Source organism: Canis lupus, chromosome 17 (assembly GCF_011100685.1).
Source record: "Canis lupus familiaris isolate Mischka breed German Shepherd chromosome 17, alternate assembly UU_Cfam_GSD_1.0, whole genome shotgun sequence".
NCBI lineage: Eukaryota > Metazoa > Chordata > Mammalia > Carnivora > Canidae > Canis > Canis lupus.
The window spans coordinates 36,364,836-36,391,164 of record NC_049238.1 but is presented as its reverse complement, the minus strand read 5'-3'; the positions used below and the strand labels follow the sequence as shown (position 1 = coordinate 36,391,164).

Here is a 26,329-nt window from a genome sequence, read left to right as displayed (position 1 = left end):
ACTTTTTTAAAGACCATTGATGGAATGAAAATAATAACAATGTACTATGGAGTTTATAAAACATGAAAAGTGAAAAGTATGGAATGGTAGTTCAAAGGCTGGGAAGGGAGAAATGGAAGTGCTGTTGGAAGGCCCTTATGCTAGGGGATCCCTGGGTGGCTCAGCAGTTTAGCGCCTGCCTTTGGCTCAGGGCGTGATCCTGGAGTCCTGGGATCGAGTCCCACATTGGGCTCCCGTCATGGAGCCTGCTTCTCCCTCTGCCTATGGCTCTGCCCCTCTCTCTCTCTCTCTGTGTGTCTCTCATGAATAAATAAATAAAATCTTAAAAAAAAAAAAAGGAAGGCCCTTATGCTAATATGTGAGGTGGTATAATCTCATTTGAAGGTAATCTTTGATAATTTAAAGGTGTATGCTGGAAGTCATAAAGCAATTACTAAGAAGACAGAGTCAGAACATACTGCAACAAAGGAGCTATAGTGGAAGCATAAAAAGTCATAAAAAGTAATCCAAAAGAGACAGAAAAAGAGGACAATGGGGAAAAGAGCACAAATGGAAAACAAAGATCAAGATGATACCTTTCACTCTAACCATTTTAGTGTCACGTTGAATGTCAGTGGTCTGTTAGATTCCATAGTGCATTAGTATGTTGAAGTTGTTTCATATCTTCCTGGATGTTTTTATTCTATGTGCTTGAGTTTTAGCAAGGTCTGGGGAACACCATAGATTATCAGTTAAATAGGAAACTTGTCTTAATTTCTGCTGAGGTTTATTAAACATTTAATTCAGCTGACTGGCAGAGCCCAATCAATCAAAGGAAATACTTAGGAGAAAGTTTTCTCCCTTATATTCTGTGTAGCACAGCTCTTTCTTGTGTTAGTCATGCCTTAATCAGCCACTTGATCATATTGATCTGTCCATCTTCATGAGCTCCTGTGATCCTGTCCCCTCTGTTGTCTGCAGGTCTGCTAGGATGCTTGCTGTGGCCTAGAGTTGCAGGAACTTTATATACATATATGTTGAGGCTAGGAGAGAGGGAGTAGTGGACAGCTGCATATAGTGGGATGGAGGCAAAACGGAAGATGATGCTTAATAGGAGTTTCAGGTTATATACCTACTACTTTCTTTAGAGCAGTGGTTCTTAACCTTGGCTGTGCATCAGAATCACCCAGGCAGCCTTCACACTCCAGATGTCCAGGTTGTACTCTATATGAATTACATTGGAATATCTGTGGGACCAGAGTTGAGAACCTTTGCTTCTTAGAGGGTGGGGCAATAGATTAACGTCCATGTATTTAAGCCTATGTTCTTTTCTTGGGTACATGTTGGGGTATATAGATTAGGGTAATTGAAAGTAGATGGGCACATTTATTAATTCTATTTAAGTAATATATAATTAAATATTAATAGTTTCAGATGTCACAGGTCACTTTCTGAAGTACAAAATGGATACATTTACATTTTTATGTCATTTTACTGTACATTTGGGAAATTCATAGATTAAATGTTATCTTTGGGGAATTGTTTTCAAAGGGAATAATGTCATCTTTAAATGTGATTACGTGTCTGAAGCTTCCGTGAAAGGGGTGTGCAACTGAATTTATTTACAAGAGTGACTTTTTCCCCCCATTTCCATTTCTTTAGGGAGCACAAGCTTTGCTGAACTCCTCTTCAAATTTAAACAGCTGAAAATGCCAGTGCGAGCTTTGCTAAGATTGGCTCCTTTACTTCTTGGAAATCCACAGCCAATGGTTATGTGATCATGTCTGTTGGTAAACCTACCCTGAAACGTGACTTCTGAACAAAAACATGACCAAACAACAAAGCTAAAGAAACATTTATAAATTTTATAATATAACTAGGGGGAAAATAAGCTGCACAAACCTCAATGTATTTTAAAATTTAAGTGTTTTAAATATTCCAGAGGCTCTGTTGCTGTCAGCATTAACATTATATGATATATAAAAGTGAGTTAAAATTTACTTTTGTAAATAAAGTTTTTTGGTTTGTTTTCAAAACTCTTGATTATTTTAGTTTGGGATTCAGAGAATAGAGCAGTAGGCACTAGGGTGAAAATTCATTTAAAAATCTTTCAACTGTGGTGATTCAGATAAAGTGATTATGTTCAAGTTTGCAAGGTTTTTAAAGAAACTCTGTCATCAAGTTTTACTCTCTACAGCAAGAAAATGGCTTTTAGCATCTCCTAACATGTCACAGTTTTCCAGTCTAAAATTAGTGTGTACTTTCTGTGATGGTGCCAGGCCTCCTCCAGTCACCTTAAGTGGGAAGACATTTATACCCTAATGAAGAATTGCTCAACGTGAAGCCTGTTGTAAATAGAGGAAATATGCAATTTCCATTATAGAGAGGTATTCAGAAATAGCATTTAAAAATAAATTGCATTTCCACTCAAGATTTAGAGAATGAACATCTGTATCAAGAGTTTTAGACTAAGTAATGATGAAAGATAATCACGTAGAGGTGCCTCTAGCTTCAGGTCTCCCATACAGGAAGAAGAAAACTCCCTGCTATCCAGATTCTGACATATGCCCTGTGTTACCTGAATGGCCAGTGGGACCCTAAACAGGTAGAAGCAGCAAGATTCATTCAGTCATTCCACATTACCACATCCTGAATTTTGCTTTTTAGTTTTAAAGGTAAAAATCAAATAGAAAGGTTTCCATTGAGATTTTGGCAAAAACCTATGTGGCAATTGCTTCTGCAGGGTGGGCTTGCATTTACAAGGCACACTTCTGGAGGCAACTCATTCTCTCTAGACTCAATATTCCATCTGCATGCTTGCCTCAAGCACTTGCTCTTGCATATAGAACATAGGCAAGATGTGGCTGATTGGGAGGGCGAAATGTGTTTCCCTTTCACACTTAGCTAGCTTTTCTTATAATTAAAACTAAAAGAAAACAATTAAAATGGTAGATTACAGAAATTCCATTTGAATCAAGATTTAAAGAACTCAGTATCTAGGCAACTGTTGGTATCTTCAGTCTCAGTTGTTATAATTTGTATTCTTTTTTCTGAAGGATGACTTGAGAGGGTATTCTGGGCAGCCTTATGAGCAGACATGCTAGAAACATCAAAGAAATGAATGCCATCTATTTATGTGTTCTGGTAGCTATCACCATTCAGAATATTTCAGCCTCCTCAAAGTTAAGACAAGGGAAGAGCTGGAGAAGTGCATCTGGTTCCTAAGGGTTTTGGCCCAGAAGTGGCATGTGCCACTTCCAGTTACAGCCTATTGGCAGGAAGTAGTCACCTTGATCTGCCTCCTGTGACTCTTCCATGTGTCCACGAAGGGGAGGAGAACCAGACGCTGCTGAGTACTGGTTACTTAATGTCACAGTATGGTTCCCAGCTTACTCATAATTACCCACATTCATCCTTTCTACTTACCCAGATATAAATGCTTCCATAGGTTGGACATAATTAAAGAAATAGTTACACACACATGCATACTAAGAGAGATTATTGCCTCTCCGTTGGAGCCTGACATCTGTGCCCCTCCCTCGAGTAAGAGGTCCTGTAAATAGTGAAGGCATGAACTTGTGGGTAGCTCTGAGGCATGGACACCAGACCCTAGTAGGAGTGTCCATTGAGTTAAGCTCTACAGAGCTTCCCTCGGTGCTGCCCAGTCTTGAGTAAGGCTACTTTTTACCATTTGTCTAGAAATCAGCTGACTTCACAGTTAAGAGATCTTCTGACAGCCCAGAGGAAGTACGCAGGAAGGGTCCTCTCATATCTGTGCTTGATGATCCATGTACAGACCTACTTGGTCTGGGAGGCCGGTGTGCCTGTATGGCAGATGGGTCGGAGCTTGGGCAGAAAAACTGGAGCTTGGGAACCAGGATTCTGAGTAGAAGCCAGAACATGTGGAACCAAGGCAGGAATTGCCAGAGGAATGGATTTGTGTTGATTCTGAGGAAGGCCATGTCAAAGTCTAGTCTGAGGGACAAGAATAGGCCAAAGTCCGGAGATGATGTTGGGAGCTGGGTGAAACTGGAAGGTCATGGCCAATTTGAGATCCTAACCAGGGAGACTTTGTTGCCTCCTGCATATAAAGTTGGGGGCTTGGCTTATGGGTTCTTCTATCCTTATACCGCATTTTGTAGAAGATGACTAGCCATATAAAGATCTCTTCTGATTCAGCTATGGGGGAGGGGACAGGATTTGGTCACCCCTCTGTGCTCAGTGTCTGCAGTTTTCAACCAGCAGTGGAAGGAAGCAGAGGAGAGGTGGAGGTGCTATTTAGAGAGAGTATGCAGGCTGGAGGCCTCTGTTACCACTTAGCAACCACCCTGCAGATACCCATGTGGTTTACAAAGGTTCCCAGGTGACTGGCTTTTCCTGTTTCCAAGGGCCAGCTGGGTTTCCTCAACCCTGATATACATCAGTTGCTTCTCATTAGTCACCTGTAGGAAAGTCTTTTTTGCTAAATTGAAAGAAAAGCTTCTAAAACCATATCCTTAATTCTTGCCTGTGGATAAGGATGGACTTGCCTGTTAGCATCCTGTTGCTTTGCTCCATGTTATGTGCTTGAGTGAAATGGAGGCCAGGATGGAGAGCAGGGGTTGCCCAGATGGCAAGACCTTCATTCTTCAGGCGCTACATTAAAGGTCAGCACTGGAAGATCTTTCTACCCCTCTTTCCACAGCTGAGATCCCTGAGGCTCAGGGAAGGAGGTGGCTGGCCCAAGGTTGCACTGCTCCCGTCCCAAGCCTGGGCTGTCAGACCATACTGCTCTAACTCCTGAACCTGGGTCATTACTGCCTCTCCTCTTAGTGTTGAGAAAGAGCCAGAGTGACATTGCACTTGGCAGTTTGTGGATCCTTCCTTTCTCTGTGCATCTTTAGAAAAACCAAGGCCTTTGTGTTATTTCTTGGAATTAGATTGAGTTAGTCTGTGTGCTGCTTTCTTGGTCATAGAACTACCATCTTAATTTAAAATGGTTCTTTTAGCTAAAAATATTTCTTCTATTCTGTGGTACATTCTAACATGAAATAGGAAATTTAGAAAAAAATTTATACTAGGTTCAATAAACTCAGTGAAAATCTGTAAGTAACTGCATGTTAATAATTTCCATTGCTTTTACTCCAATACATAGGTGTGAAATCTGTTGCCTTGTCTCTGTAGTTAATGGATCTGTCTCTGTCTTTCACGTATGCTGCCTTGTGGGGCTGTAGTCTAGCCATGGAGTTCCAGAACCCAGATGTGTTAGATCATGATCCTGGTAATCATATCACTGGGGGGGACTTAACACAGGGACAGTGTTTAGAAGCTGGTTAGTGCCACTCATGTTCTTTCATTTGTCTTATGTTCATATTTGTGCATATTTTTCATTGAATCAAGACTGTTTTGTTCACTTACTGTGTACCATTCCAGAGATTAAGAAGATAGTCTCATCAACTGGAAATGTAGGGAAATGTACACAGCTCTTCAACAATTGAAGAACCATTAGCAAATGCATTGTAATTGCTTCCCTAGCTGCATCACTCTGCCCGGGTAAGATCTAGATGAGATGAGCACCAGCCCCTGCTTGATGAGATGTCTGCAAAACCCCGGGGTGGGGAATGGGGGTGCTGTCTTGTGTTATCTTGCTCCAAACGCCCTCTCTGCTTCTCTAGTTAATTTGTGGGTCATCTAACTGTTCCCTTTTCATTGGCTGGTTGTCAACTCAGTATCTTTACTACCTCCTCTTCTCTTTGCTCCCCCTCCAGCTGTTTCCTGTGTGGGGCCAGGTAAGTGTGTGCCACTGTGAGGAGCTGGTGAGAGATGCCCACTCGAGGCTTGGAGGTGGAAGAGGTGGCCAAGCTGTTGCTGTCCTTCACTGGTCCCAGGCAGACACAAGGGCAAATGGTGCTCACCTGGCTGTAAGAAGCCAGTACCAGCTGTGACAGGTGCCCCCACCCCTGGCTTCTGTAGTTTTGCAGAGGCTTCTCAGTCCTTTCCTCCCCAAAGATTTCCATCTATTTCCCTTATCCACACCCTTTCTGTTTGGGTTCCTGAGCAAACCTTGTGCTGCTGCATAGGATGCAGTGACCCAGGTATGAACTTAGCCCCATCCCCAAGTCCCATAAAAGCCACATATCACCACTTGGTCTCCCCTGGTTTTGCTCATGGACTTCCCAGTCACTTGGCTATCTCTTGAGCTCCTAATGCTGTTCACCTTCCTTTTCCATTATCAAACCCTCGGGTGTGCTTTGACACTCTTAAGATTTTGTGATAATCCTGCAATCCATGTGCCAACTCATCTGGATGGCACCAACCTCAAGTCTCAGTGGCAGTGACACTCCCCGCCCCGAGTGGCCTTGAGTTTCTCCCTAACACACTGAGAGGACTCACTAGAGGAAGAACGAATGCATGGTCTTTATCAGCTGAGTAACTGGAACGATGTGGGTTGGCCCTGTTTTGTGCCAGACTTCCTTTGACTGAGTCACTAGATACATGAGTGAGGAGAGAAACAACCTCTTAGCTTGTTTCTACCTTGGCCTTCTGGGGCTGCAAGGACGAGGTGTCATAGACAGTAAATACTATGATTATTTGCAACTGGAAAGTTCTGGAGGACTAAAGAAGAAAATGCTAAGCCCTCCTGGGATAGAGAGGGTTAAACAGCAACTGTATTGCTTCCTGAAAGGAGTCAACTTTTTACAAGACTGGCTATTCTGTCTATGCCTGACCGTGAGAGGTTCCTGGGAACCTTGTCATCATCAGCAATTTCATGGCAAAATCAGTCATTTCCATGGGAAAAAAGTGGCAAAGAGCTAAACAGTTTCTGATAACTGCAATTATTGTCCAATTAGATTTCTTATCTAAAATAGCTATATATATCTATCAGTATACCTATATATCCATCCATCCATCCATCCATCCATCCATCCATCCATCCATCTGTTGGGAGTGCTGTAAAATCTATGAGCATCACTGAGCAGATCGAGCTGTGTGGACCAACCCAGGCCTGTGGATATGCCTGTAATGTTGGGCACCTACCCTCAAAATCTTGCCCCCATCCCAAGTGTCCTTCCTAGTCTTTGAAGGGTTTTGCCCCTGAGAGTTCCTTCCCTTGGTATCCCTATGACAATCCCTACTATCATGTGAGGGCATTTGCATGGTGTACCATGAGCTCTCATGTTATTGTTAGTACCTCTGAATGATTTAAGGATAATCTCACAGAGAGCTGGGTTTTGCTTTGTGAATCAACCAGAAAATTTTTGAATAGAGTTTAGATTTATTAATGCAAATGATATGACTGATCTCAGTTGAGTCTCATTTTTTATATTGTTTCTATATTATATTTCTACTCTTTCTTATATTTACCATGTGTCTTTATTTGGTGTTTGCTCTCTTAAAATTTGTCCTTTCTTTGGCATTCACATTTAACACTAATATCCTCATAGGATTCTTCTAGTCGTCCATGCCCCCCACCAACGGCCTTGTGTCTGACCTCCATGGCACCCTGGGATCTCCCCACCTGTCCCCCAGGCAGCCGTTCATGACCTTCTCCCTGTTTCCCTCTCTTCTCATTTTGAAAGTTGAAAGTTGGGTCATTTCTATGATGTCAGAGCATACACAATGGCACAGGAATCCCCCCTCTTATCCTCACTCTTGTTTCAGCCTTAGATCCACATGTCATCACACTCAGTACCATCTGCTCATCTGCTGGCTGGACTTTCCCACCGTCTCTTCATTCAGTTGTAGCAGATTGTCGGGAAGGGTTCCAGGGACAATTGTCCCCAAGATGCTGATTGTCCTGAATGGGCTGGTCACATCCTGTATCCTCTGTCCTCATGTGTTTCTCCTCTTCCTGTCTTCTCTTTTCTTCACCATCTTCTAGCTGTTTCTGTGGCCTCTTCCTTCAGGTTCCTCCTCCTCAGTGATCCAGGCCTCTTCCAAGACTTTCTGTCCTTTCTCTCTCTGCCTGTCCTCTGTCTCTGCAGAGGCTCCTGCTCTGGTCTCTTGGCTTCTTTGGTCCCCCACCCCCACCCCGGCTCCATGTTACTATACCCTCCTGGATTATCCAGGGGGCAGGGCCTTTACTGGCTGACACCCGTAAGAAGGTTGGGGGGCATTGTGCTATTTGGGCTGCCATAGCCCTGGCTGTCCCTGCACCCTCCCTTCCTGCAGGTCTGAGGAAAGCTGGAGGCCCAGTACTGTCCCTCTGGGGCTCTGGGAGCCTGGGAAGGGAGCAGCAGCTTGGTGTTGGGGTAGGGGAAGGCAGGGGATGGGCAGGCGGGTGCTACAAGGAAGGAAAGCGGGATCAGAGCAGAAGGCAAACCTTACCATAGGTGTGTAAGGGAAAGGGACTCCAGCAAAATCAGCTGCTGCCCTCATTGCTTGTAGAAGTGACCAGACCCAAGAGCAGCCCCTGTTAACCAGGATTTCTCTCTCTCTCTCTCTTTTTTTTTTTTTATTGTGATAATGCTGTTTTCTTTGGAATTTGAGATTTGGGGCATGTACAGTAGTTGTTGGTCCTCAAATAAGAAGCCTGTGGATGAATTAAACTTTATCCCAAACATGGTTATCACAGAGCACACTTGACCTTTTTTTCTTCTGTGGTCAGAATAGGCTCAGTCACACCCTGCAAAGAGGCGGGGGTGGCTCAGTTCACAAGATTATTCTGGTACGGCTATCTCTCCAGGCAAAGGGTTCCTTCTGCATTTCACCGAAAGTCTCCCTCAACTTCAAGTAGACCGAATTACAGAAACCAAATTTAAACGGGAAAAACAAACAAACAAACAAACACATTCTAAAGAGTATGATGCTGGTCAAGTGGTCGTTTCCTCTAACTGTGTCATCTATTAGGTACTTCCTCACAGTTCTCCAGGTGCTTGTGTTCTTTTGTGCCCCAGTGATCTGATTTTTGCAGAGACCAGGAGCACTAGGAGCTTCTGTCTGTGACGAGACCCTGACACATCCTGCAGGGACCTAGCTACTAAGCTTGCTTCATGTGGGAGCAAAACACATACCGCTTTTGATGACATGTTGGAATTAATGTCTCTTTCCTCCCAAGAGCCACCAGGGTAACAGCCCCCTTTCCAGAAAGGGTGACTTCAGTGTCTTCCATTTATTTGTTTAAAATTTTCAACTCAGATCAAAACCCTACAGAGGTTTTCATTACTTAGATCTGCATTTCCAAGAGGTTTCCTAAAAATTTTTTTGATATGCAAATTGGGATCTTGTGTTACATACATAATTCCATAATCAAATTCATTTGGGGAATTTTGATACAAACACAGGTAATTACTTTCTTTATCATGGGAGTTCTTGGAGCCCTTACTATGCTAATATGCTTGAAGGGATGCTGTATTGCTTCTTCTTTATGCCCACCAGCCCAGGAGGTGCCTACCCAGCATGGGGGTGGGGGATGTCCAACCCTGCGGAGCCCCAGGGCACCTACACTCACCTGGACCACCTGCAGCCCCACCACTCTGTTTCCTGGGGACCTAGGGGGCGCATTGGCGCACCCGACTCCAGACCCAGTGATGTGGGTTCTGGGCCTGAATCTGAAAGGGAAACAAAGCAACATGAGTACCTGGAGGACAGGCCCAGCTCCACCACTTCTGGGGTGTGCCCCCTGGCCCTCATTTCCAACAGACCTCCTCACACAACTCAGGAGTGACCCAGGCTCGGTGCCCCATTGCATGGAAAAATTCCACCTTCAACTTCAGGAACTCCTTGTAGAGGTCTGGCCAGTGTTCCCTGCCCAGCAGGAACTGGAAGATGCTCCGTTTGGATGTGGGGTTGTCCTCCTCCATGTCGGAGGCAATGTAGCTGCCATGGGAAAAGACAGGAAGTTTGTCAGGCTCCAGTGATGGTTGGCAGCCTCAGGCAGTGCAACGGGGAGAGGCTGCACTGGTCACATGGGAACACCCAGTGCCCAGGGCAGTCTATCCAAGAGGGAGGGTCTGGGAAGCTCTATCTGCAGAGAGCCTGGGTCCAGAAAGTCAGCAAGACCATCCTTAGGACTAAGCCTGTGGGGCTTACACTATGCCTGGCCCAGGCCAAGGTTCTGGCTGCCGGCCATCTCCCTGGGACTTCTTCCCTCAGGTCACTCGGTCTCTCTCTGAGCAGCAAGTGATGTTTACTGGCTACTTTCATAGTCTTAGGACCTTACCTATTGTCTTCCCCTCCCCAATGACCGTGTGACCCCTGAAGGCCTTGTCTGCTCTGTAGTCAAGACGAACAACTACTTGGGACCTTCAGGCTCACGGGCATAACCAAGCCATCCCAATGGGGTAATGAGGCCATGGGATGGGGAGGTGGTGGTTTGGGGCAGAACTGAGAGCAAGTCCCCAAGGAGGCACTCACAGGGCCAGGAAAAAGTGGATCCTGTTGTAGAGGTGTCCAGGCAGCCCAACACGGCCGAAGTACTCCACCACCATGGAGAGCAGATACTGTGTGGACACGGAAGGCAGGTGAGAGGTGAATGGAAGGGGCGAGTGTGTCCCGCATGGTCCCATCCAATGGCCACAGTGGGAACCCCTCAGGGTGGGCTGTGCTGAAAAGAGGAACTGACAGAAGGCCAGGAGAAGATGCCCAAGGGAAGGGCAGGCCATGGACGGTGTGTCCTTTCCTTCTCCGCCCCTGAGAGCAGGTCTCTCCAGGGCTTCTCCCGCATGAGCAGAAATCTGGTTCTCTGTTCCTGCTCCCATGGGATGGTGACTGCGGACCCCTCGGTCCCTCATCATTTTTGTGCTGCAGATACCTTATCAGACACTTTGAGGAAAATGTCAGCTTCCAAGAAGCTCTGGATAACAGGATCCTCTGCAAAGGAAGGGAGAAGTGATGAGGGCCTTGGAACAGCCCTTCTGGGAGAAGTGAGCGAAGGGCTGTGGGACATTCCAGAGGGAAGGAAGAAAGTTGGAGCCTCCCCAAGTTCCTTTGTCTCCAGGAAGTGGAGGCAGCCTCCTTTCTGCCAGGAAGGTTGTGAGTCTTAATGTTACTAATAGCTGCAATTCCTTCCAGTGAGGCTCTGAGTTTCAGCTGTGGGGCGTGGATTTCACTATTGTAATTTAAACTTCCCCATGAAGGGCAGGGATGCATCTGTTGATCATAGAGATGTGGTCCTGCTCTCAAAGCTTAACACATTTGCCCCAAGCCAGGAGCTTGGATGTGGCCATGGGTCTCTATGACACGGCATCCTTGTCACTTTATCATGCTGTGACCATGCAGAGCTTCCTACTGCCTCTGATCAACTGAGTGCCCTGAGCCTGTGGCAGATCACAACTCCTGGGCATCCTGCCCTCTCTCTCCTGGATCCCCTCACTTCCTGCAGATAATGACCTGGTCTCGCCCACCCTCAGGCTTGTCTGGGATTAGAATTGTCCCCTGGAGGTACCATTTTCCAGGGGTGCCCTGAGAATGCAGGGTGCTGTCTAACTGTGGCTCCTTGCCTGGGACAATGACACTGCACAACAGGAAGGGATAGGATCATTTCATCCTCCTCCACCCTTCTGCAGCCAGTCTGGCTCTCTGCAGTAGAACTTTCTGTGATGATGAAAGCATTCTAGATCTGCATTGTTCAGTATGGTAGCCATTAGCCATGTGTGGCACACTTGAAATTTGGCTGATACTGAAAAACTGATTTTAAAAACCTTATTTAATTCATTTAAAATTAAATAATAGCTACATGTGGCTAAAGAATGCTGTATTGGACAATGTGATCTCAATGTTATCCCCAAACCTGTCACACTCAATCCTGCCACTGGTCCCGATGGCACCTTCCTTTACAGACATTCCCTAAGCACCCTATTCTGAAGAGTTCCCTTGTCTTTGCTCAAGCTCCATCTCCAAGCATCATTGCCTTTGAAAAACATTACTTCTCTACATTTGTCACTGGCTGAGAGCAACTTATTTCTGTATGAGTTTGTTTTTCTGTCTCCTCCCACCTTGAACAGCAAGATCTACGTTGTCTTTTCATTACTAATCTCTAAAATCTTAATTCGTGGGAATACATCAATGTATCTCAGTAGGCAGAGGCTGCACCCCTTGGTTTGTTCTGAAATGTCTTGACAGTTGAGCTCTCTCCACTGTAGCCTCCTCCCTATCTCTCCAAGAACTTGTCTCAAAGAGGAAGAACCTTCCAGCCACCCAGCAGAAGCAGGGTCACTCTGTGTCTGTGCCTCCTGGACGCCTTACAGCTTAGAGCCCAGGGGGAGGTTTGGGCATGGTCCCAGAGCCACTGCTTCCAACATGATTCTCAGCACGGCGAGGCCCTGTAATGTTCCATCAGCTCAGAGCGCACACACCCAGAAGTCGGTAGAATGCTTCTTGGTCTTCAGGGCGGTAACTTGGTCTTCTCCTCTTATTCATCCTGAGTTTCATTCCTTCAACATGATCAACAGTCCATATGTTTTTCTTCTGTCCCCTCTTCTTCCAGGACCTCAGCTCAGAGAGAGTTTCTGAGGCAGTGGAGTTGGATGTCAGGGTGCTACTCTCCTGCACAGCTGTAGAAACAAAAGATTCCAAGTAAGCATGGATGTGATCCACCTGAGAAATGTAGTTCTTTCCTTGCAACTCACTCTGAACACTGGACCTGGACCTAGTCTTGGGAAGACAAGATGACAAGTGGTCACTCTATAGTAACACTCTGTGCCGGGAAGCAGACACATACCTGCCTTGACATCCATTGATTTCCTCTTCTTCTGGCCTCTCATTCTCCTGACTTTCTGCTCAGAGACAGCCTCTGAAGAGGCAGAACTGGAGGCTAGAGGGCTCCTATTCCTATTCCGTGGAGCTGCAGGGAGACAGGAAGGACCCTGTGTCATCATGGTGGGAGAACCCACCTGGGAAATGCTAGGCTCTTCCTTTCCCACTTGCCTTGAGAATTTTGCATATGACATCTGGAGGGGTAAGAAAATGACCATCACCCCTTTGCACTTGTCTGTAAAAGAGGGTAGGAACGGAATTATTATTTCCCTTTCTTTGCCAGGCAAAAGCTGCTCTCCTGTGCATCTTTCCATGGACCATTCTGCCTGGAGGATACCTCTATAGAGGCAGATGTAACTTCTCTCATCATAGATGTCTTTAATAGTCACCAAAGTGAATGGGATAGTGACCTCCCTATCTCACCCTGAAAACCCTTTCCCTTGCCCATGAAGACCCAAACACATGAGAGTCAAGAGTAGGAAGGAGAAGTAATGTTGGAACCATGATGTTCTGTAAACTTCAGTCAGAGACTGTGGGTAGAAGCTAGATGACCACACATACCTGCCTTCCCTTCCATGCACACTCTTTTCTTCTGACTCTTCTTTGCAGGTCCTGTTGACTTCGAGCAATCTCTGAGGCAGCTGATGTGGAGCCCGGAGAGATCCTGTCTTCTCTATGTACGCAAAAATGGAAGGGACTCAACCTAATTCTGGCTGGACCACTTCTATTTGCTTAACCTACTCCTCATAAAACCTAATAGTAATTAAAATGGCAAAAATGGCTAACAGTTATTGATTGCTTATTGAACTTCCAATATTGATCAATGCATAAAGAATGACTTCATTCAATTCTTATAATGATCTATGAGGTAAGGTGTATAACTTAGATGATTTGTAGATGCAGAAATAGCAACTTGTCTAGGATCTGTTCCTTAACTGTGGTAGTGCACTTTGGATTTGGGATTAAGACTTGTATCTGGCCAGTGCTCAAGGAGAGGATGGCCAGGAGCAGCAAGAATTGAGCCTCAGTCACCTTTCTATGAGGGCTAAGCTGGATGGCCTTACATAATCGGTCTAGTACAGGAACGAGTGACACTCACCCAGAGTCCACTTCCTGGCTGTTTCAGGATCTAGGCCTCTCACACTTACCCGGAGCACAGCCTCAGAATAGTGTGAGAAGAACACTGACTATAGCCAGGTCTTTGGGAACAAATGGCTTCCGAGATTCTGGAGCCCTTGACACAAGTCACTGATGACATCACACCATTCCACCAGGAACTGGTCTTTGGTCTGTACAAGGTACTCAAGGAAAAGATGATAGGCCTCAAGGACAGAGCAGTTAGTGTCCCAGCCTGAGCACCAGACTCACCTCTTCTTATCCCAACACTATCTCTGCTTTGAAACTCATCTTGTATTTAATCAAATCAATTAATAAGATGAAAGCAATACACCCATGTATCAAAACACAAACTTAAAAGCTGACTAATTCCTCATTCGTAATACAAGTAACTCATGTAGTTTATTTTTACTGTCTTCTTACTTCTGTTTAGCTATTACCATATTAAGACTAAAAAAATTTTAACTTTAAAAAAAATTTTAACTTTCATATTTTAAGATGATTGTAGATTTACATGCAGTTGTAATAAAACAGAGATCCTATATAACATTCACCAAATTTCCCCCAAACTTGCATAACTATAACACAATATCACAACAGGAAATTGACATTGGTACAATCCACTGATTTTATTCAGATATCAGTTTTACACACCCTTGCTTATGTGTGTCTTTAGTTCCATGCAAGTTTTTCAGATGTGTATCCCTGTGTGACCACCACCAAGATGTATAATAGTCAAGATTCAGAGTAGTTCCATTATAAGGATCCCTCATGCTAGTCTTTTAGAGTATCCTCCTCTAGCCCCTAGTAACAACTAATTTCATCTCCATCTCTACAATTTTGTTATTTCAAATTTATTATATAAGTGGAAGCAGATAGTGTATAATCTTATGTTATTGGCCTTTTTTTCACTTAGTATTTTCCTTGAGAACTATTCAATTTGTTGCATAAATCCACAGTTCATTCTTTTTTATTGCTTTGTGGCACTCCATGGCCACATGGTAAAGTGTGTACTTTGTTTTGTGAGCATTTGCTATGCTCTTCTAAAGTGGTCCTAATTTTGCATCTCCACCAGCAATGTCTGAGTGGTCCAGTTTCTCCATGCCATTGCCAGCAGTTGGAGTTATCACTAGCTTTTATTTTGACCCTATCTCATCATGGTTTGAATTGGCATTTCCCTAATAGATAAAAATGTTGAACATCTTTTTGTGTGTGTTTGCCATCCATATATTCTCTTTGGTGAAATGTCTGTTCATGTCGTTTCTAATTGAATTGTTTCCTTCTTTACTGTTGTGATTTCAGAGAGCTTTTCATATATTCTAGGTGCAAGTCCTTTGTAAGATATGTGGTTTGCAAATACTTTCTATCAGTCTGTAGTTTGTCTTTTCATCCTCGTAACAGGGTCTTGATGCCAAGGCTGCTTGTCCTCCCAGTGAGGGTCTCCTTAGTTTTGCTTCAGCTACTTCATCTTGTTAGGGAGACAAGTTGAATCTTACTAGAATTTCAAGCACTGCTGTGACCAGAGCTCTCAGACCACTAACAAATTATTTTTAATTCTTTTATTTAGTGCAGTGCATTTGAGACCAAGCCACACTCAATATCTCAACCCAAACTTGCTCTGAATGATGTTTCCCTTGTGTTTGCTGCTGAAATAGCCATCACTCTGTAGGAAATCCCCCTCAGGATCGAGAAGCTCACTCTGCAGTCTGGGGAGATGGTGCCTCTGACTGCTGTGCGTGTCCCAGGCTAGCATGGGGAGTGCACTGCAAACCTCAGCTTTTGTCAGGCTGCCAGTCACAGGCTAGCTCATATTTCCAGCATGGGGAAATACACCCTGCCCACCATGAGGCCATGACAAGGACATGGTTGTGTGACTACAGGAGCAGGAAGGGACCATCATCAATCTAGCACACACATTAAGCACAGCCATGTGTTGAGGGGCTTGAGACCTCCCGTGACCGGGGAGTGTCTCCTCTGTGGTTGCCAGGAAGAGAGTCTATAGCTTTATTCTCAGATGTCAAGAATCACTTCTCTGCATCCCTGCTTCTACATAAGTGAAGTAATAGGGACTTAATTTACCCTCCCACCTGAGATAACTAGAGGACAAAATATATATATAAAAAAAAAAGTTGGATTTCAAGACACCAGACATGAGGCAGTGCAGAAGAGTGGACCCTGAGGGAAAGGAAACAGATGAAGTGTGACCTGTGATTGTCCCAGATTATTTCCTAGAGAGCTTCCAGACGTGGGGCTGCCCATGTGGAGTCACTTCGCAGAAAAGGCTTTATTGTTGAGCAGCAACATTTTTTTTTGTAATTTTTCTAACACCAAGTGTTATTTTCCTCCATTGTCCAAAAGGATGCAGGGATGACTGTTGTACTTGGTCATGCACTGTGTTTTAGATGAAGGTTTTAAAATATTTGTTTTTATGTTTTTTAAATTGATATTAAAAAACTGAGTGTAAGGAGCCCCCAAAACTAGTAATCTGGTTTTCTCTTAAAATCCGGCTTCCATTTGCTAGTGTCATGTGGGCTCTTTCTACAGACTGACTGTACATCAGACTCCCTGCCTCAGTCGAGTGGGTCACATAACAAGGAGGCAGTGCCACCCTACCTCATATGAGACTGGAGGCTGCCTTCCTTCTTTGGAGTAAGACATGCTCTTAAAAATGCCAATGAGTGGGGATCCCTGGGTGGGTCAGCGGTTTAGCGCCTGCCTTTGGCTCAGGGCGTGATCCTGGAGTCCCGGGATTGAGTCCCATGTCGGGCTCCTGGCATGGGGCCTGCTTCTCAGTCTGCCTGTGTTTCTGCCTCTCTCTCTCTTTGTGTCTATCATGGATAAATAAATAAAATCTTAAAAAAAAAGAAAAAGAAAAAAATGCCAATGAACAGCAGTGGGATCATAATGCATTTTTTTTCTTTTTTTCAGGACAGACTAGGACATGTAAGATGGCTATGTGGGACCATTTAGGAAGGAGGGAGCAGAATGGGGCTTGGGGTCAGGGAGAAGAGAGTTTCTAGAATCCTAAAAGGATGAGTCTTCTGCTGTTTCTAGAAAGGCTGTTGTGACAATGAGTTCTTTTCCTAAATGTTCAGTGTGGCTCTATACAGGACAGTACTAATTTTTTTTTTTTTTTTAATGAACACATTAGGACACAAACATTTCATGTATGTGTTTGAAGTAGTCACTCTTGGAGATTTTACATACGTGTTCCTATTATTGTTCCAAACTCCTTGTGAATAGGCTTTAGAACATGAATATCCTCAGTAGTGGCGAGTTTCCATTTTTTAAAATTAGTTTTTTTGGCATCAAGAGTGCCCCTACCATAAGGTAGGTGATGAAGTAGTTTCCACCAGCTGCTCTGCTGGGACCCAGAAGGTGGTCAGTTCATTTGTTGAAGTGAGCCAAGAAATGAGGCAGTGGCTGCAAAGCTGGGGATGTTCATTTGCTTGTGGAACTTTTAAATAGATCTTCCAAACTGTTAAGACAACACTTGGATATCTTTATGTTGATGTGTTTGCTTTGGAAAACAAACAAAAAAGAACTATTATGTTTTAATTCCACTTCTCAACAGGTACCCTGCCCTTTCCCTCTCTGTGTTAGAAAGGTATTTAATGTAGTGACTGAACCTCTGGGTTTCTTCACGTCTAAAATAAGAGTAGTAGAATATACCTCATACAACTGTTATGAGGGTCAAAATATATTTGTCAGATGTTACCTGGCAAATGCTATAGCTGCAAGCCATAGTGAGATGTGTTTCTTATCTCCAAGTCTGGATACATGCATGTATTCCGCCTGAAGTGCGCTCCTGGGAGCAAGAGACTCAGTCTGGCTGTTGCCTTAGATAATATCTCAGGTGATTGGAGACTTTTGTTAGGGAGCACAAGTATGGAGCTAGGTTGCAGTGTGGAGCAGTTGATTGGTGGCATTTTACAGTCACCTTCCATCTTGCGGGGTGGGTAGGGCCATGCTTCCGGTCAGTCCATTGGTAGGTGGAAAAGCCCGGTCCTCTCTTTTGGCGTTTGCTATGTGATCCCCACTATGGCCAGTAGGTGGTGCAAGCCACACACTACTGCCACCACCACCAGCTTCAGTCTTTTCAGCCCTTCTCAGAAGGGAAAGGTCTATTTCTAACTCAGCCTGGGCTTTATGGCAATGCTTAATCACATGGAAAGGAACATGCAATAACTACTGGTATTTCTGTAAACACACATGCTAAGTGCAGCTGCCAGTTGGGGATGAGGACAGAAGGAGCACTCAGTGAGAGGTCTCCTGAGGACAGTCTATAAAAGGAAAACCCTGTGGGTTTTTAATTCAAGAGCTTCCCAGTTAACCTTTGTGACTCATAGAAAGAAACATTTAGAACCCAGAAGGACAATGATACCACATTTTGTGGATTGTAACCTGGTCCTCCCTGTCCCCCTCCCGCTTCCCCCGAATGGCCAGTTTCAGGAGGAAAGGCCGGTGCCCTAGCACAGGGCAGGCATGCCCACCTCCCAGAGCCAGCACCTTCTGAACGGACTGTGACTAGTTTTCCTCATCTTGGGTCCTGCCAAGTTGCCTGCTTCTTGTGTTCCTCCTGTCTCTGGAGAAGAGTTGATTAGAATCTCATCCTATCATTAATAAAATTGGCATCAGATGTGAAGCTGAAGAGGCGACACCACGCAAAACAAAAGAGTAAGTGAAATCTGGTCGACGATGAGGCAATAAAGACTGGATGCTTTTAATTTTAATACATGGACACTTGAAAACATTGTACACATAACAAAATTAGCTATCTTAATCATTTTTAAGTGTATTTAACACATTTGTGTTGTGCAACCATCACCACCACCTGCCTCCGAAGTTCTCCTGTTGTAGAACTGAAACGCTGTTCCCATTAGACACTGACTCCTTGTGATCTCCTCCCCATAAGCCCTGGCAGCTGCCATTGGACTTCCTGTCTCCACAAATATGACTATCCCACGTATCCCATGTATGTGGAATCATACGGTACTTGTACTTCTGTGACAGGTTTATTGCACTGAGCACAATGTCCTCAAGGTTCATCTGTGTTGTAGTGTGTATCAGACTTTCCTTCCTTCTTAAGGCGGAATGATATACCATTACATGTGCATATCAGATTTTGTTTCTCACTCATTCATCCATAGACTATGGGGTTGCTTTCATGTTTTAGTTATTGTGAATAGTGCGGTGATTAACATGGTGTACAAATACTGCTTGGAGACCTGCTTTCTCTTCTTTTGGATATGTTCCCAGAAGTGGAATGGCTGGATCATGTGGTCACCGATTTTCAAGTTTTTGAGAAACACCTCTATTGCTTTCCATAGAAGCTTTTACATTCCTACCAACAGTACACAAGAGCTCTAATTTCTTCACATCCTTGTGTAGTTTCTGTTTTGTTTCATTTTTGGATAGTAGCCATCTGAATGGGTATGAGATGGTGTGTGGACACTTAAGTATGTTTTTTCTAAGACTTTCTCTTGAGTGTGCTAGGCAACCTGATACCTTCTTATGACAGTGGTCTTCAGATAAAGATCTCTCCCAACCCCCACTCTCTCCTCAGAACCTCTGCCCACAGAGCCTTTCATGGGTGGGTAGATCTAGGACCAGCCCCTCCACCTCCAACCCACTTGAGAGCAGCTTCATTTGGACCAATCTTAGGTCACCAGAATTTCCTGAGGTGTTACTAGGTCACAGCTTCAGATCCTCTGAGGACAGGAGCCAGACTGGTTGATTTGTTAACTGCACTGTGTTGCTCTCTTGTCCCACAAGTGGAAGGTCCCAGGAATCTCTCCTTTTGCAAGCATCTCCCTGGAAGGAGTGTGGGGAGGCTGGGAAGCTTGAAGTCCTCAGCCTGCCTTTGAAATATCTCATAGTATTGCCAAGGGACATGGCACGGGCACATTTACCCAAAGGGTGGGGGCAGGAGTCACCCAAAGTGTCTGCCCACCTAGGCTTCAGTGGCCCCAAACATTCTCATGGGGTCAATAGCTATATATCATTGTAGGGCAGCCTCTTAATTATAGATTCATTTCATTTTAAGAACTTTTTGAAAACAAAGTGAAACTTTCTTGTGCATCTTGTGAGAGAGACATTCTGTGGCAGATATAAGTCAGGTAAAAGGCAGTCTGTTCCCACAGAGCTGAGACTCAGGAGGAGGGCCAGCCAGGATTCAGGGTGAATGACCAAGTGCTAGGGTCTGTGGGGATGCTGGTGTGATGCCCTCAGGTAAGTTTGTGTCTAAGTCCTGGGTTGACACTTGTTCGTTCTGTGTCCATGACAAAAACAAGCTTAATGATAGCTACCGTTGGAGTTGCCAGGAGGTTTAAAATGAGGTAATGATGCACCCACTTAGAAGCATCTGGAATGGGGAAGTGCTGTTAGTGTTCTTCCTCTTTTCCCCCTCATTATCTGCTCAGCCTAAGAGGAGAGTGTTGATGAGCCCAAGTTTAGACAGAGAGGAGGAAGATCAGGGAGTAAAAGCAGTTTTTGGTGGACAGCTGCCCTGGCAGACAGCAGACAGACAGAAGGATGTGCTCCCTGCAGTGGGGAGAAGAAGGAGGAGGGGGAGGAGCTCCAGCTCAGAGATTCCTGGCCCACTCAGGCCAAGGATGAGGTCCCACACAATAGCTACCACTTTCTGGTTAAACTGGGGTTTGACCTTTGGAAGGGCTCAGCTTTCCAAGTGAGGGCTTTGCCCAGATTCCTGCTTTCCTGCTGCAGCTGATGGCCCAGCTGCCCAGAGGCAGGTACAACTTATGGAAGTGCAGGAAAATTCTAGTTTTGCTGTTTTTAAAAAAAGAAATCTGATCATTTATTGAGCATTGAGCTTATGTTTTGAGATGTTCGTTGGCTGGTCACTAAAGGGCTATTCATGGATAAGGGCTTTTTATTAAATGGAAGGTAGTAACTTCTGTGAGGCTGCTCCTGGAACCATCTTAGTTAACAGTTTATAGTTTGCCTTTTGCTGATCTCATCTCATTCTTTCCTTCAACAGGCCAATGTGGCAGGCAGCAGGGTGCCCCTTTTACAGACAGAGAGACAGGGAGACAGACAGAGACAGAGAGAGAGACAGAGAGACAGGGAGACAGAGGCTGAGACTGAGGGCCCAGGCAGGCTTGAGGGAGGTGGCTGGGGCACACCTGAGGCGTCTTAAGGGCGTCCTCATCTTGGTCATGGCTTCCCCCGACCCGATCAGTTGATCTCTCTCTTTGGCTTTGGTTCTGGGGCACACTTTCTGGCATTTGAGAAGCTCCCTTTTCAAGAGAGAAGCTTAGTTCCTATTTCAGCTTTAGGCAGGTGATTTAAAACACCACCTAGTTATGTCTGGGGTGTGGACACATGGAGAAGGCTGACTGAATACAGGGAGAGAAGACTGATCAAATGCAGATCCTAGTTGGCCACTCATGAGCTACCCGACCCTGGAAGTTTCACTTATAGTTTATATCTTGCCTCTTATCAGGGCTCTTCGATTAACTAACCAGGGGCTGGATATAACCAGCCCTTACTTCTCCTGGAGAGGCTAAAGGGCACAGAGAATGGTGAGGAGCATAGCCATTGGGAGGAAAGGGGGCCAGAGAGTGGGGCCAGCTCATTTGACAAGGAGCCCTGGGAAATGTGAAGGTTGTATGTTCTTTGCTGAGTCAGAGCATTCGCTGGCCTCCTCTGTTTTTTGCAGATTCCCTGGAATTTGGTTGCAAAGGGCCTGGCACCTTCCTGTGGCTTTTGAAATCTGGAATGTGGGCAGCATTGAGCAGAGACTGAGGTCCACAGCTGGGGGTGCCCTCACAGTCCTTCCATGCCTGGCGGCTGCAACCTCTAATTTGGGGTCTATTGTGGTATTGTTGGTGTTATTCAGGGTTTTGGTTTCAATAGCATCTGTGATGATTGCTTTGTTATTTCACAGAAATTGGTACCAATGGTTGGCATGTAATGTGGTAGCCTTGGTTCTCTTGCTTTTGCCCAACACCTTCCAGAAGAGCAAGGCAGTAGGAAAGGGAGCGCGGTTAGTTTGCTGAGCTGCAAACATCAGCAGCGGTGGGTGCCTCATACTCTTGCTCAAGCATTTGCCCAGGCATGGTGCATTTGTAAATTTGCAGAAATAATATCATTCGCCTTTATTATTTGCCCCCTAAATATGAAGAAGCTCCATGGCTTTTGTTTTCTCCTTAGTGAGAAAGAAAGAATTTTGCTTTCCTTGAGTCTGGCCAGATTATACAGAGGTGATGCGTTTTAGTACTTACATTTGCCGTGTTCCTGTCCCTCTGACTTTTACAGACTTGTCTTATTCCTCTGAATAGCAATGCTTGTTGGCACATACTCCTTGGGATCCTTCACATTGTTTCTGGCGAATTTCTAAAGATCACACTGGCTTTTTCTCATAGTCCACGAACTCACAGGATTGATCCTTCAGGCCAGTGTTCTCTCTAGACATCTGGAACACCCTGCTCTGACTTTGCCTGTTCTCCAGATGGTGCTACATCACCTTGGACACAGCCCCCTCCTCTGTGGGGACCCCTCTTTTGTGAGGTGATAGGATGTGATATCTCTGGGGTGGAATGCTTTAAGTCTGCTTTTTCCTGGGATATTTGGTGGCCAGGCTGTGGACCCCATTCTGGCTTTTGGAAGGTGTGCCATTGTCTTGATGTAGGCCACCCTATTTTAGAAGGGACAGGACAGCAAGGATCCCTCCCAGCCTCTTGTTACCTGTACCCACAGCTTTCTATAGGGACAGAGGCTTAGTAGCAAGTAAGGTAAAGAAGGATGAGATTAGTTTGTGGACTGATTTTTTTGAAGTAAGTAGGTGGGATCTTTTAAAAATATTGTTATGTTATTTATTTCATAAAATCAATCCATTTTGATTAATCTGTTGCACCCTGAATGAATTTTGATAATTATACATAGTCATGTAACCACTGCCACAGTTGAGATACAGAACATTCCAGCACCTGGAGAAGTTCCCTTTAACTTCTTTGGAATAACCCCCCTTTATGGCCCCAGGAACCAGTGACCTGTTTTCTATCACTGTAATGTTGCCTTTTCTAAAATTTCATATAAATGCAACCAAACAGTATGTAGTGTTTGCATCTGGCTTCTTTCACTCAGCATAACTGATTTGAGACTTGTCCACATCCTCGTGTATATCAGCAGTCAGTTTCTTTTTACTGTGGAGTGGTTTTGCATTGCCTGGATGCACCACATTCAACTTCCCATTTACCAGCTGATGGGTATTCGAGTTGTTTCTAGGTTTTGGTGATCACGAAGAAAGCTGCATGAACATCATGTACAGGTCTTTGGGTGGATGTCTGTTTTCATTTCTCTTGGGTGAATACCCAGGAGCTGGTTCTCTGGGTCGTAGGATGGTTGTATGATTTGTAAGATACTGGCTAACTATTTTCCAAAGTGGCCATACAAGTCTCTTTCCAAAAGGGGCACTTTCAGCCAGGACATACCACTGCCCTTCCTGGCATCCATGCGTATCTTTCCGTGCAATGATTTTCAAGAAGTTTGTTGGACATGTAATTAAGATACATGGCTTTTAGGCAGAAGACGATTGCATATCTGTGGATGAGATGAGCCCAGCTTTGAACTCTGGGTGCTGTAGAAAGGTTTGCATTGTCGCCTTGAGGAAAGCAGGTACACCCTGACACAGTACAGGTGGGAGTCACATCTCCCGCATGTCCTCTTGGCTCTCATGTGTCAGTTTTGTGGGCGTGCCTCAAATGGCAGTTCCAAGTTCATCCTGAGTTGAGATAACGCCTGGAGGCAAGAGGGAAAATATCTGGGGCTGTCAAATCTGGTGGGAAGTGATTAATCATGGAGACTTTTCTGGCACACTGAACTGACCTTTCTCCCACGTGCAGCAGGGGCAGACAGGGTCAAGTTTAAATCCAAGATGACAAGTGTCTGGATTAAGGAAGGTTGTTTCTGCATGCTTGGCTTGGGGTCAGTGGTTCTGTGTCTCACACCTGGTGAAAACTGACTCTCAAATGAAGAAAGAGTTATGGGGGCTGACTGAGCTTTGGGCTGGAACTTCCTGCAAGGTTTTCACGACTGACATGCCCTTCGCATGTGTTGGGGGCATCCTGGTTCCTGGCAGCACCCGAATGACTGTTTTACCTTGGAAGTCATCCTCTTGCTCACCATGTGTCCAAACCTTCTGAGTGCAAAATGGGTTGCTTCTCTTGGAGTCCTTCGGCCCTCTCCCATAGAGGGGGTCTTGGGTCAATCGAAGCTTGCATGTTTCGTGGCAGGCACCTGCTACTGTCCATGGGCCTCGAAGTAGCTCCAGATCATGTGATCTGTGGCATTTATTTATTACCAGGTAAAATTTGGCCTCTGAAGAAAAGGCGCTCCCTCTCGCATTGTCTAAGGCTGTGGTTACTGTGGAACCCTTACTTTATTTATGGTTCAGAGGTGGGAGTCCAGGCATCAGGTGGAGGGGACACACATGGAGGTTAAGGCCCAGGGTCAAACTTGGGTGAGGTACACTCCATCCAAAGCCTTGGTTAAGGAGGGGGTGTCTCGATTTTCTTATTGAGAGCAGTGACAACACACTAGATGATATCCTGTCATAAACTCCTGGACTAGAACTCGTCTTTTCAAAAGGCAAGGGCATCCTGTTCCAATGTTGGAAGCCCCTGTGAGGCCCACCCTGCCAGCCCGGTCAGCAGCATGAGGCCATCTCCAGTACACAGCCCTCTGAGTCTTTCCGGGCTCTGCTTCTCCTTGCAGCTGGTCTCAGAGACAAGGTCTCTGCCTGCTTCAGTGTGTGATCTGGTGTCCCTCACCTACTTTAAGACCAGACTTTCAAAATCTCTCTGAACGAAAGCAGCAGGCAGTATTACCTAATTTGTCTCTAATCTGATAGTCCTAGGATAATCCTGGAGGGGAAAGTGGTGTGCTGAGCACTCCCTGGCTTACTCAATAAAAAACACATTGGGAAACAGTGGTATTTTTCTGTTTTAAAATAGGTAGGTTTGGAAGGAGCTGGGAAACTGTGGGGTGGAGTTACAAAATGACTATAATTGTGGGAGAAATATTTTCTTTCAATTTTGAAACACATTAAACGAGATATACAATTTAGAAATAATTTACTGTTGGAGGAAGGCTCTTTCATCCAAGGGGGGGACATTTCTTCTGGTTGGAGGGGTCATGGGAAGGGGACCCCAGGGTCCCTCGCCCCCCATCTTGTTCTCTTTCAGTTTCACTATGGCCAAACAGAGCAGAAAGTCACAGTGTAGGAGGAAAAAGCCCCTGCGTTTTTCTCTCACAGGAAACAGGAGGATGCAGGGTTGAGTACGGATTATCAGAAGGAGAAAACTCACCCTGTTGACACAGATGAAAGGCTGCCTGTGGGCCTTTCTGGGTGCCACGGAGGGCACTGATCACATAAGGCACTGTGATGGTGGCACTGCTCTGCCCACATAGCTCTCATGGGCATCTTGAATGAATGTCTGCTGAATGCCACTCTATGTTGGGTACCATGCCAAGCACTTGGGAAGCCAGGACAGACATGGAGACATTGCCCTTGCCCTGGTGCAAGACAACAATCACTGGTGCTGGGGTAATGGTAAAGGTCTGGAGCCTAGGCCTGGCCAGGGGAGGGGATGTCATGGGGGGGCTTTAAGGGGGCAGGGCTTATAGCAGTGCTTGTGGAGAGGATGAGGGTTGGACAGTCTTGGATAGCATAGTAGTAATAAGTCAAAGAGAAGGGAGGGGCTGGAGAGACCCTCCTACAAATGTCAATGGTGTGAACTGGGGTGCTCAGGAAGTGGGCATGCTGTGTGAGTGGGCAGTGGGCTTGGGAGGAAGGACCAAACTCTGTCTCGAGGAGATCAGTCCAAAGTGTTTGAATGATAGGCATCTTGGATGGTTCTAGAGCTGACTGTGTGATGCTTTGTGTCAGACAGACATGTTAGACGGCCCGAGGCTCATTTTTAGGGCTTTTCCTTGTTTCTCTCCTCACTCTCTGAGTAGCTGGATCTGGCTTTTGATTCCTTCCAAATGTGTCAATCTTCATGTATCTGCTGCCAAACATCTATCTATGTGTTCTGTCAACTGTCTGATGTCAAACACATGCATGCACTACCACGCATGCAAACATGTCACATACCAACTGCATGCTCTCCACTGGTCAGTTAAGTCCTTGATTCTTCCTGAACTCCATGTATGTACAGCCAACTGCGCACTTCATGTCTCCACTGGGATCTATCTCTCTTAGGTGCCTTGAACTTGACATATCCTGAACTGAACCCTTTATCCATGCTCCCTTTCCAGCCTGTCCTTTCTCCAGGTCTCCACCCGCTCAGTCTCTGCAAAAGTCTACTCCTTTCTCCAGCTACTCAGGGTGAAAACCCTGGAGTCATCTTTGATTTCTTTTTTTTTTTTTCTTTCACTCCCGATGCTTCATCCATCAGGAATCCTGTCAGTTCTTCCTCTGGAGTATATCCAGAATCCATTGACTTCTCTCTGCACCAGCATGCACAGCTGCCATTGTGCCTCATCTGACACCAAGGGTGCTACTGCCCCACTAGACCCCTTTCTCCTTTTGCTC

General features: G+C 45.3%; 2 protein-coding genes and 1 long non-coding RNA gene across 15 annotated transcripts in view; 2 read left to right on the top strand and 1 right to left on the bottom strand.

The window, feature by feature from the left end:
* The window catches only part of ANAPC1 (anaphase promoting complex subunit 1), a 103,594-nt gene extending 101,579 nt beyond the window's left edge, over window positions 1–2,015 (top strand). For all 3 annotated transcript variants that reach the window (XM_038561437.1, XM_038561436.1, XM_038561438.1), the window contains one exon: window positions 1,642–2,015. In XM_038561437.1, the coding sequence (XP_038417365.1) occupies window positions 1,642–1,757 (116 nt within the window). In that variant the 3' untranslated portion in view covers window positions 1,758–2,015. The remainder of the gene's footprint in view (window positions 1–1,641) is intronic.
* On the bottom strand, window positions 781–13,894 carry LOC100682940 (putative speedy protein E7). 8 transcript variants are annotated; one of them, XM_038561441.1, is made up of 9 exons: window positions 13,754–13,892; window positions 13,216–13,327; window positions 12,620–12,742; window positions 12,255–12,452; window positions 10,712–10,770; window positions 10,315–10,400; window positions 9,603–9,777; window positions 9,410–9,509; window positions 781–1,047 (listed from the first exon to the last, which is right to left on the bottom strand). In XM_038561441.1, exons 2-8 carry the CDS (start codon window positions 13,229–13,231, stop codon window positions 9,450–9,452), a joined length of 717 nt encoding a protein of 238 aa, XP_038417369.1. In that variant the 5' UTR covers window positions 13,232–13,327; window positions 13,754–13,892; the 3' UTR covers window positions 781–1,047; window positions 9,410–9,449. The 8 variants fall into 8 exon arrangements, with proteins under 8 accessions (XP_038417369.1, XP_038417372.1, XP_038417371.1 ...); XM_038561444.1 differs by having other exon boundaries at window positions 782–1,022; XM_038561443.1 differs by lacking the exon at window positions 781–1,047 and adding an exon at window positions 2,558–2,576.
* Window positions 13,895–18,178: 4,284 nt separating this feature from the next.
* LOC111090606 overlaps window positions 18,179–26,329 on the top strand; it is a 73,923-nt gene continuing 65,772 nt past the window's right edge. For 2 of the 4 annotated variants that reach the window (XR_005372414.1, XR_005372411.1), the window contains exon 1: window positions 18,179–18,447. This is a non-coding gene — a long non-coding RNA (uncharacterized LOC111090606). Of the gene's footprint in view, window positions 18,448–19,358; window positions 20,002–26,329 lie in introns of those variants that run through there. The other 2 variants (XR_005372413.1, XR_005372412.1) reach the window with 1 other exon arrangement.